Source organism: Sinocyclocheilus anshuiensis, unplaced genomic scaffold (assembly GCF_001515605.1).
Source record: "Sinocyclocheilus anshuiensis isolate Anshui unplaced genomic scaffold, SAMN03320099.WGS_v1.1 scaffold1027, whole genome shotgun sequence".
NCBI classification, from domain to species: Eukaryota; Metazoa; Chordata; class Actinopteri; order Cypriniformes; family Cyprinidae; genus Sinocyclocheilus; species Sinocyclocheilus anshuiensis.
This window is the reverse complement of record NW_015547697.1, coordinates 558146-569409: the sequence shown is the minus strand read 5'-3', so window position 1 is coordinate 569409 and position 11264 is coordinate 558146. Positions and strand designations below refer to the sequence as shown.

The window sequence follows — 11264 nt, the reverse complement described above, 5'->3', positions numbered from 1 at the left end:
AATAAAACCAAAATATGAATGCAATGCACAAAGTTTCACACTAAGCGTTTTCCCATAGAAGACCATAGCACATTGCGTTCATATTCTGGCCTCATCTGCTTGCCTGTATGCATTATAATTAGGTGTATGCAGAATTTGATATTTTAATGTCTTTGTGTTAGGGCATTATGTGTTTTCTCATGTTAAGAGTTTTAGAGTGTCTCGCTGTTTTATTCACACATCTTTGTTTTTCTCCTTTTTAGAGGTGATCTAAATAATTGGCAGGCCAGCAGCTCTGTGGATGTTTTGCTCTGCAGGCCTTTATGCCAGTCATGTGACTGAAAGCCAGGAACAATATATGAGGTATTTTTAATGTGAATATGGCAAGATATGTAAGATCATTATTATTTAACCATTATTATGCAATATTTTATTTATTTCGTTTACCATGTCACAAAATATGCTGTCAGGTCACAAGCCTGATTTGGGCCACATGATTACTGGATTCATCTGGGCCACACTCCTCCCACCAACAATCAGCCTTCATGTTGCTTGCCGTGATCCATACTGTGCCATCATTGCCACACATGGCCCAGCTCTGGCTGAAAGGGTGCACACTATTGCTGACAGGAAGGCAGCAGTGCCAGCTTGAGGCCACATTCATGCCAAGATCATTAGCTATGTGGGATTTTAAGGTTACACAATTTTGAATTTCCTTTTTTGTTTATGTCTAATTATTAGAGCACACCCTAGCTGGTAAATGATAAGTGAACAGGTTTATCAGGCGCTTCATAGTTCATACACCCCGAAAATGTTAACCATATCTTTTGATGAATCTACTAGATGGAAGTGAAAGCCCTAACTTTGCAGGTGCAGGCAAATAAGGAAGTGAAGAGAAATAAAATAAAATGAAACTTAGTGGGAAATCTTAGCACTTGTACCATTGTAAAAGCATGCCAAATTTCAACTTTTCTTATCAAATGGTTGTAGGATTAACTATGGCCCCCAATAGCCAGAATTTGATCAAATTTAGCAGTCATCCTCTGAAAAGCACTTCAATGAAAGAGCCTAAAACAATAAACAAACAAACACAGACAATTTAAAGTAAAAAATATAAAAGAATAGACTAAATTTGATGACTCAATTCTAGTATGTATGGTTTGTGAGTTATAAGCAATTAGGCATAAAATGATAGTGCCGGCTAGTAACAGTAAGTTGTCCTTGCGCTTGGCTGAGTATTAGGTAAGAAATGAGACCATCCAAATCTGATTTGTTTGTGCTTTAAACAATTGTAATATGTATCTAGAAAGACATTAGATATACTGTATGTGTTACATGAAAGACATTTGGTGTGAGTGAATAAATGATTTTTATTTGATCCAACCATATACAATACAAAACAAAGAACAGTGAACAATTGTCAGAATGAACAAAAAGTAGAATTATGACTGCTTTTCTTCAGTAACCCTTGCTTTTGAACCACTGGGCTCTGGCAACAACATCATTGGAGTAATCACCGCCGGTGGTGCCCACGTCCATGCACTCGTACGTACGGACGTTCTTTACTCCTGCATTGTAGGCTGATATTCCCCCTGAAACAGATATTATACCACAACTGAGATATGAAATCAAACCAAGTACTGACATAATATTTACAGTAATGCATTTACTTTTATGCTCTGAAAAGATATACTTATATCATTATTTCTAAAAGTTTTGCGAAGTCTTCTAATCGTCAGTTGTTTATAACCAAATTCAGTAAATCAATACAAATAATAAAAACAGAAAATCAAGGCCTCATGCACTTCTCTGTTAATTCTGTGAGTTAATTAAGGTCTTAATTAGAGTTGATTTGTGGTCTCTGAGAGTATCCCAACTTTACCTTTAAAGCATTGCTCTTTTGTCCACTGGGGAAACTTTGCTCTGATGTCATTAATAAAGCCAATGAGTATCCCAGTCCCTTGTGTGAGATGTTCCTCACTGTCCCATGCACCTACCAGCTTGTGGTAGCGTTTGTCAACCTGAAAAGAAACATAAGCAATGAAGAGAACAATTTAATATTAACCTACAGCTAGTTAAAGGAAGTGCTGCAGTGCTTTGAAAAGGGAAGTTGGGAAAAATCCAGTATACACAATAAATGAAAAAAGAACGGCATCTACTTTTAATGTGACACAAACAAGTTTTCAGATTTGCACATTATATGGAGTCATGGCTTGCAGTGAACACGCTTTGACATGTTGCATTCATGTGGTTTGAAACTGGCTTGTGTAATTTCTTGATCCCTCCCAATTATCCTGTAATATTCTTTGTCATTAACTGTCCCTGTTAGCAAAAAGGCCAAAGAATGCTTATTATAACGTTTACCTATATGCAAAATAATATATAACTTTAATGCTTTTTCAGTGCCAAAAATGTTTTGCATGGATTATCTATCATTAGTGTGTCTATTTAAATTCCAGATTCAGACTAAACAGCCTACCATCTTATATGTGTCTTATGCACCCCATATTAAGATTATTTCAAGTAAATCAGTTCTTCTAACCAACCTGCATGAGGCCAAAGCCATTGCCATGGTCGCCCCATCCATCCTTTAGAGCAGCTCCAGCTCTGGACTCTCTGGATATGATGGCAGCAATCACAGCCGGGTCCATCTGCTTTGCTGTACCAACTTTGATGATCTTACTCTTATACTGCTCCATTCGGGCCAGATCATGCTCAGCCAGTTTTTTGGAAGCCTCGACACCTTTGAATGGAATTTGTTGATATAAATCGCAATGCATTTAACTTAAGTTACTGGTCTAACACACCAGTTAAACAGTCATAGGCCTACCTTTTACGGTTAATTTGTCCTGTTTTGCTGTCACCTCTGATGCACCGGTGGTGTCTATTTTCATGATGTCTCCATAAATGCATGCTAGAAAATACATGGTAAGAATCGTCTGAAGGCCTTTAAAAAAGTATGTAAATAATTAATTTAAAACATTAATGTATTGCTATACTATCAAAGTATCCTATTAATGAAGGTATTATTTAGCTCAGGATAATAATCATCTTACCCATGATGACTGCTGGGTACAAACAAAACAGAACACTGTACTCAAGTTGTGACTTCAGCCCACTGACTGTGTGGAGTTGTGATTGCAGTGGAACTGGTTTCTCTTTCTCTTTTTCACTTCTTCCTTAAGGAGGGACAAAATCGTCATGCGTAGTGTTGTCATAACTAGATGTTGCGAAATTGGGTAACTTCTGTGCTTTAGTCATATTAGCACATCACACCCATAGACTGTAGATCAGACCCAAGCCATACTGAAGCTTGCATCTAGGCTACGCTGAAATTAAATGCATGTACTGCGATTTTACTACGTCTTAAAATGTTATTTAAACAACGATCAAGCATTTGAGTTACAGAAGCTCAGTAAGTGAGTCACATTAATTCAGTAACCGCTGCACCTGACTGATAAGTGCTTATGATCATGAAAAGTACTGCTCATAATAACTCTCATTTGTTCGGGAATCGGTTCAGTGAAAAGAATTGACTCATAAGAGTGATTCGTTCAGGAATCGAACTAGCCTATATACACCGTGTGAGTTGATTCACTCATAAGAACCGGCTCATAAGAAATCATTTGTTTTGGCAATCGGAGTACACTGGTATCGCTGTATATTTAGTATTCACTGGAAGTCAAAAGAGCAGTTTTTTCGGTTCGCACTGTCAGCAGCGCTACGTACAGTACACTGACAAGAGAAAAAGTGTACTGTTTCTTTAAGGCCAAACCCACCTATCACAGCCAGTCTATGAAAACCAGGAAACAAAACACTGGAAGTAGCTTTACATGTTACAACATAAAGTAAAGATGCTGATGCGATAGTTTTAAGAATTGAAACTATATTCTGCATGAACATATGAACATAATGTTAGTAACTACTTGGATGTGGTTGTTTCTTTTGATTTTACACGTTTTGGAAGGAGGTGTTTTTGCAGTAGATAGCAAACAGTTCAACATTTTGTACGTAATTGCTGATGATTTGAGACCAACATTAGGCTGCTACTCTGATCCAGTGGTCAAGTCACCAAACATCGACCAACTTGCATCAGTGAGCACAGTGTTTCATAACGCCTATGCACAGGTATGTTGCTCATGAAAAACATAAATATGCATGATACATACTATATAAAGCGTTATTGGTAGTGTACATTTAAGTAACAGGTGCACAATGCTGTTATGTTCTTTTAAAGCAAGCTGTTTGTGGACCTAGTAGGGTGTCTTTCCTTACAAGTCGAAGACCAGACACCACAAAGCTGTATGATTTTAACTCCTACTGGAGAGTTCATGCAGGGAACTACACTACACTTCCTCAGTACTTCAAGTCTAATGGATACACCACTTTATCAGTTGGCAAAGTCTTCCATCCTGGTAACTAGTCTACCTGATAATATGCATGCTCGTGTCACAATGCCAAAAATCCTAAAAATGTGACTTTGCTATGCCTTCATTTTGTTTCCAAGTGAAAGATGTCCTGGGCATTTACTTTTGGATGCCCTATAATCCTTTCCCGTGCTAACTGTCTTGTTTGATGTTTGAACTAATAATGTTTCTCTTTCACGTGCTCGTCCTCAAGGCATTGCCTCCAACCACTCGGATGATTACCCGTACAGCTGGTCTGTACCGCCGTATCATCCACCCTCTTTTAAATATGAAAAGAGGAAGGTCAGTGTGTGAGTTATTGTGGATGTGTGTACACACTTCCTCCTTTCAAACCTGTGCTGTGTTGTTTAAATGTCCCTTGGTAAAGTCACACCAGTCCTAGCAATCAGATGCATGGATTTGGTTTATATCTGGGATTTATTTGGAGGTTGGAATTTTGACTTAATTTTAGGTTCAGATCATCATAGACCATTCTAAACCAGTAAACCAATGTCCAACACAATATTCAAAGGCCATTTATATAATATAATATTATCAGAACTATAGCTATAATATATTTGCACTACCGTTCAAAAGTTTTAGATCGTATGTTTTTTTAAATGCTTTTAAAATACATTTCTTGTGCTGACCAAGGCTGCGTTTATTCGATCAAAAATACAGAAAAAAAACAGTAATATTGTGAAATATTTTGACAATTTACAATAACTATTTTCTATTTGAATATATTTTTAAATGCAATTTATTCCTGTTTTGGCAAAGCTGCATTTTCAGCATCATATTGTAATTTTGTTAATATTTTCAGTATTTGAAGTTAAATATTGAGTTCTGTTTATACACACACGCACACACACACACACACATACATAATATTTAGAACTCAATATTTAACTTCAAATATTGCAAATCTTAAATATTATTGTTGATTTAGATTATGATCATGCTTTATGAGTATGGTCTATTGTCATCTGAACCTAAAATGAAATATTAAATAACAAATATTTATGTTTATATATAAATACATTTTATTTATATATTTTATATTTAAATATTTGCATTTATTTTTTTTTTACAGGTTTTATATTAATATATATATATATAATTAACCATAATTAATTTAACACATTTTTTTTTTTTTAGTTAAGCTAGATTGTTTTAATGTATTAACAATAATTTAATAATAATTTAATTTAATACCATTTATATAACAATAATTAAGTCATCCTGCGTCCCCATGAGAACCACATCTGTAAACCATTATGTACTGTCTGATCTCTCACACTTTATACAATTCTGACACCTGCTGGTTAATCTGTCTCATAATTATATGACAGTTTCTTGTGTTTCCAAAATCTGATTTGCAAAATAAGGTCGTATAAATAAATAAATAAATAGAATAAAAATACTGTTAGACATAACAGAAGTTAAAGTAAAATATTTAATATAGAGATATTACCCACATTTTAAATGAAATATAAATAAACAAATAACATTTAATATGTTTAAAAAGGAAAAAACGTAAGTTACATTGAGTAAATAACATGCATGAAGTACAAGTAGATTTCTAAGTGACTGTAATGTTTATTTCCAGTATCTCATGTTCATCTGTTAGGTTTGCAAAGATAAAGATGGCACACTGCACAGTAATTTACTGTGTGCCGTGGATGTGTCTGAGATGCCTTTAGGAACCCTTCCTGACATAGAGAACACAGCAGAGGCTATCCGACTCCTGGAGTCTATGAAGGACTCTCACCATCCATTCTTCCTGGCTGTTGGCTTCTATAAGCCACATATTCCTTTCAGAATCCCACGGGTAAGTGCTTTTTAATGAAGCGTGACACACTGTATGAGCACCTGTTAAATCAGTAAATCTGGGAAATGCTGTGTTTTTATAGGAGTACCTAAAGCTCTATCCTATCGAGAGTATGACACTGGCTCCAGACCCAGATGTTCCTAAGAAACTTCCTAATGTGGCCTACAACCCCTGGACAGACATCCGCAAGAGGGAAGATGTTCAGGCGTTAAATCTGAGCTTTCCTTACGGCCCCATTCCTAAAAACTTTCAGGTACCTTGCAAAAATACAATGTTCATGCTTAGATTTTGTACTAGTATACTATTTACATTTGGTTTGTTCTGGATAATTTGAAGCCTTGGTATGAAGTTATAATTTGGTTTGTAGTTAAGTTTGGTCCTACCTAAAAGGACCTTAAATCCCATTTCTTGTAGAATCAAATGTGATGTTTTCCCCTCTTTCAGCTGCAGATCCGACAGCACTACTTTGCCTCTGTATCATATGTGGATGCTCAAGTCGGAAGCATTCTGCAAGCCCTTGATGATTTTGGCCTCGCCAAGGACACTATAGTGGTTTTCAGTTCAGATCACGGTTTGTTCAATAGAGTTCTGTCCATTCAGCCTGTTATTAAATATTACATCCATTAGGTGACAGTATTGAAGCATTGGTTTATATTGTAGCTCAGGTTTTCAGTGTGCTGTGGGTTTTCATATTATTCTGAATTCACATCATGTAAGGTTCTCAGAAATGATGTTGTCACTTTTTTTGTTTCATTTAGCATAATTGCAATTTGAATTTTCGGGTTAAGATTGTGCTATAGCTCATGTGTTTTTTTTTCTCATTATAATGCAAACATTCATGCAGTGCATTAAGGAGCTCTTATACATAAAAAAAAAAATTAATATGCTCGCTTTTATTGCATTAAGAATTTTGGCCCCATCGCAGAGAATGCTGAACTGGAATTGAAATGACAGGAAGATACATTTATTGAATTTATTAAATTGCAATTCAAAGAAATGTACCACTGGCAACATGAACAAAAAAACGATAACCTCTCAAAAATATATGTTTAATGTATTATTTAAGATTTCATACTATATATAAAAATATATTAATGTCACTTTTAATGCATGAAGATTTTGTATTGAATTGGTCCCAATTGTGTGTGTGTGTGTGTATACACACACACACACACACACACACAGTACATATGTGTATATTCATTTATTGAATTACAGTATTATATTACTATAATGAGCAGCTGTTCATTATTTGCTCATTAGGAAAAAAAAATATTATAAAATTACATTATAATAAGTACAGAATAAACTAAAAAAATTAATAATAAAAATAATGCAATATTGTAATTAAATCAATTTAATTAACACAATTAAATGCATATTTAAGATTATTGGTGCTATTTTAAATATTTCAATTATTTATTATTTCTCTCTATATGTTATTATACCCCATATGTTGTATGATAGCATTTTTTTTACTCCTTTTTAATTGTACTAAGAACTAACTTTCTTAAATAACAGTTCTGCATTGCACTTGCTACCTCAATTCAAAGTTTCTTCATTAGGTCACATTTACATTATGCCTTAAATCAAAGAAACTGCCAGCAAAGACTTTCTGAAATGATTATTCTGTGTGATTCTGGGTAGTTTTCTCACGGTTAACTCTCTCTCTCTCCCTCTTTCTCTTAGGTTGGTCATTAGGAGAACACGGCGAGTGGGCCAAATACAGCAACTTTGATGTGGCCACCCGAGTGCCATTGATCGTGTACAAGCCAGGTGTGACCTCACCTTTCCCTCGGCCTGGGGAGAAGACGTTCCCCTTCATCGATGTGTTTCAGGGCACACGGGAGCAGTTTGGCAAAGGTAATGTTACTCAGAGCAGCCGTCAACACGCAAAGACCGCAGGATCCTTCACGAGATTCTGAGACTCCAACCGAAGTCACTCAAGCGTGTGATATCAACTTTCTGGAAAAGATGTTATGGCTAAAGTATCGGCCCATTTAGAGCTTTGATTCTTATTTTGCTTCAGTGTGAAGGTTTGACTGAGAGTGTACCGTGAGCACATGCATCTGCTGATGGGTTTCTTTCTTTCAGCTCTCAAGTGCACATTTGTGGCAATCTTTAGAAAACACCCAGCATAAGCAGCCGGAGTAATGACTGTAATGATAATGCCACAGCATAGAGAAGCTAGTAAGTCCTGAGAGTTATTGCTCTCACAGTGGGCTCTGTATTGTTGCTCTAATGAACTGCACAATATTCAGTAACCGTATCAGTACATTTCATGGAAATTTCAGAACTGGGGCCTTTTACCTAAGAGAATAGTGGCTAAATTCAGTGTGAGGATTTCATGCTCGTTTGTTTGTATTTTATGGTGTGTGTTAGAGCAACACTTGGGTTCCATTTAAAATAAAAATATTAATTTACTCCATACAGACTTGTTTTAGCACTAATAATGTATAAAGTTTCAAAAAGTACCTGCTATGAGCTCCTTGGATATCTAATGTGGCTTTTGTGAAAGTATATATACCATCTGACCACCATTATTTCAGCTTCATTTTTATAATTGTGCTTTAATAGCACAATTTACAGTGATTCGCCAATCAGAAGAGTCACTCTCACCATAGACCCGGGAAACATGGAAAAATAAGTGCTCTTCTTTTGAACATTGTTTATCAAAAAATTAAGAAAAAAAAATGTTCACAAAAATATTAAGCAGCACAACCATTTTCAGCATATATAATATAAATGTTTCTTGAGCAGCAAACCAGCATATTAGAATGATTTCTGAAGGATAATGTGACACTGAAGACTGGAGTAATGATGCTGAAAATTCAGCGTTGCATCACAGGAATAAATTACATTTTAAAATATATTATAATAGAAAACTGATTTTTGAAATTGTAATAATATTCTATATGAATTGTTATCACGTTATGTGATAAATAAATGAACATGAGACTTCTTAAAAAACAAAATCTTATCTGAAATCTCTACAAATATAAATGCTAATAAGCATAAAATTATACATAAAAATTAAGACATTGATTTCATGTGCATGGTTTTATATTGTATTCTAGATTCAGATTTAACTGCATCAGTGCTTTATGGGACAGGTAGTTCATTCCCTCAAAAAAGAAGTTTGGTTCACAGATTTGTATACTCTAAAATCTTTATTGAAGACTGTTTTCAAATGCCTATGGTGAAAATGAATGAGGAAAAAAGGCTGCTGTGTGGGTGTTCACTGTATAATAGCAAGTTTTGGAAAAAAAAAAAATATAGCCAGCGAAGCAAAAGCTCTGTTTACACCAAGTGTGATGCAGTTAAACAACATAAGTGTAAAATGTTTGGAAAAAGTATGGTACAGAAACCATTCACGTTAAATATTATGCTAAACATTGCAGCTTTAGATGCATTATTGGTTCTCGAATGCTTCTGCATCTCAGTTTTCCATCTTTCAGGTCGAGGAGTTGAGAGGGTGGTGGAGCTGGTGGACGTCTTCCCCACGCTGTCGCACCTGGCTGGGTTGAGTCCTCTGCGCCACTGCCCATCCTCATCCTTTAAGATCGAGCTCTGCACCGAAGGCTCAAACCTGGCCAATCTTATCCGCAACCCAGAGAGAGAGCTCAACAGAGAAGCCTACTCATTCAGCCAGTACCCTCGACCCTCCGACTCCATCCAGGAGAACTCGGACCTGCCCGACCTCGCCGACATCCGCATCATGGGCTACTCCATTCGCTCCACTGACTACCGCTACACCTTATGGGTGGGCTTTGACCCCGTCCGCTGTCAGCCTAACATGACGGACATCCACGCGGGAGAAATGTACCTCCTGGCTGAAGATCCGGGAGAGGACAATAACGTGTTTGATGAATTCGACCACGCTACAGTATTGCGTAAGCTCGGCATGCTGCCATCATGGACAGAGAGTTTAAAGCATCATGTAATGTATCTCAGCAGCGGGTTAAAATCAAAAGGGATTCTGTGATTCCAATTTGTCATGATATGACAGTAAAGGGAACATGAATGAATGATAATAATAATATATATATATATATATATATATATAATTTTTTTTTCTCTCTTCTGAAATTTGGTTGAAATGTGGCCAGGACATATTTTTGTGAGGTTCAGTTAAATATTGATATATTTTGAGCAATATTACATAATTCAAAAAGACAAATATCACCTGTTTTGCACTAGCAGTTATTTGTCCTATTTTAATCATAACGATTCCTTTCTCTCCTCATTCTCAAATTATTGCTGCAAAAGATTTTTTGACTGATTAGTTTTGGTTGATTTATTTAATAATGAATCATGTACCTCATAATGCTCTAATGAAATAAACTTGCACAGCACTTTTCTTAAAACAATAAAAGGGATATTTTCACATACTGTAGCACTCTTATTGAGTATATTTGAGGTAGTATCCTAAAAAATATGAGTCCATTGCCTTCATTTCCTCATTCCCTTCAGAACGTGATGCATGGAAATGACGTAACGTCAACTTAAGTGAGAAACGAGTTTAATTTAAGTCTCCGAGAAATAGAAAGCTCTGCTCAGACAACACTCTGCTTTAGCAATTTATCAGGTCACTAAGTTGTAATTGTATTTTGTCTTAGACGCCGATGGAGACTCTGCTAGCGCTAAGCTTTTGTTTCCCAGGCAGTGTGATGAAAATCAACTTAAATATAGAATTTCAAATCATATGCTCCCACTGCACCATTGCCAAGGTAATTAGATGCTTAAATGTGAAAACTTGCAAATGATGTTGCCCGGATACACCTCAGAGAATAGTTTAACACTGATGAATGTTTTAGCCAACATTAAAAAAGGGGAAGCGACTGCTGTGGCATCTTCCGCTGCTCGCGCGCTGTGACGTCAGGCTGCGTTTGTTCCCCAGACTCATTTCATGCCACGAGTCTGCATTTGAAAATCTCCTACCTGCTTTCTCTTTTCAGGTTTATTTTGGATTCACCGCACTCTTTCGCGTTGGATGCCACATTGTTGACTCCTGCAGAGTATGAATTATTTTTGAAGGAATATATTCA

The 11264-nt window shown here is 36.0% G+C and overlaps 2 protein-coding genes across 3 annotated transcripts; one reads left to right on the top strand and one right to left on the bottom strand.

Annotated features, from left to right (window-relative positions):
• Positions 1-1335: 1335 nt before the first annotated feature.
• On the bottom strand, positions 1336-3148 carry lygl1 (lysozyme g-like 1). 2 transcript variants are annotated; one of them, XM_016506360.1, is made up of 5 exons: positions 3036-3148; positions 2810-2926; positions 2526-2722; positions 1862-2000; positions 1336-1571 (listed from the first exon to the last, which is right to left on the bottom strand). In XM_016506360.1, exons 1-5 carry the CDS (start codon positions 3037-3039, stop codon positions 1438-1440), a joined length of 591 nt encoding a protein of 196 aa, XP_016361846.1. In that variant the 5' UTR covers positions 3040-3148; the 3' UTR covers positions 1336-1437. The 2 variants fall into 2 exon arrangements, with proteins under 2 accessions (XP_016361846.1, XP_016361847.1); XM_016506361.1 differs by having other exon boundaries at positions 2810-2893; positions 3036-3147.
• A 643-nt stretch (positions 3149-3791) lies between these two features.
• On the top strand, positions 3792-10229 carry ids (iduronate 2-sulfatase). Its single transcript, XM_016506359.1, has 8 exons — positions 3792-4107; positions 4217-4394; positions 4600-4688; positions 6016-6216; positions 6299-6469; positions 6661-6787; positions 7906-8079; positions 9675-10229. Exons 1-8 carry the CDS (start codon positions 3883-3885, stop codon positions 10199-10201), a joined length of 1692 nt encoding a protein of 563 aa, XP_016361845.1. The 5' UTR covers positions 3792-3882; the 3' UTR covers positions 10202-10229.
• Positions 10230-11264: the final 1035 nt, after the last annotated feature.

Coding starts and splice junctions, on each gene's coding strand:
- ids (XM_016506359.1), top strand. CDS start 3,883: ATGAACATAATGTTAGTAACTACTTGGATGTGGTTGTTTCTTTTGATT. Junction 6,217..6,298: donor TTCCTTTCAGAATCCCACGG/GTAAGTGCTTTT, acceptor GTGTTTTTATAG/GAGTACCTAAAGCTCTATCC. Junction 6,788..7,905: donor GGTTTTCAGTTCAGATCACG/GTTTGTTCAATA, acceptor TCTTTCTCTTAG/GTTGGTCATTAGGAGAACAC.
- lygl1 (XM_016506360.1), bottom strand. Junction 2,001..2,525: donor ATGGCTTTGGCCTCATGCAG/GTTGGTTAGAAG, acceptor GTTTCTTTTCAG/GTTGACAAACGCTACCACAA. Junction 1,572..1,861: donor AAAAGAGCAATGCTTTAAAG/GTAAAGTTGGGA, acceptor TATCTGTTTCAG/GGGGAATATCAGCCTACAAT.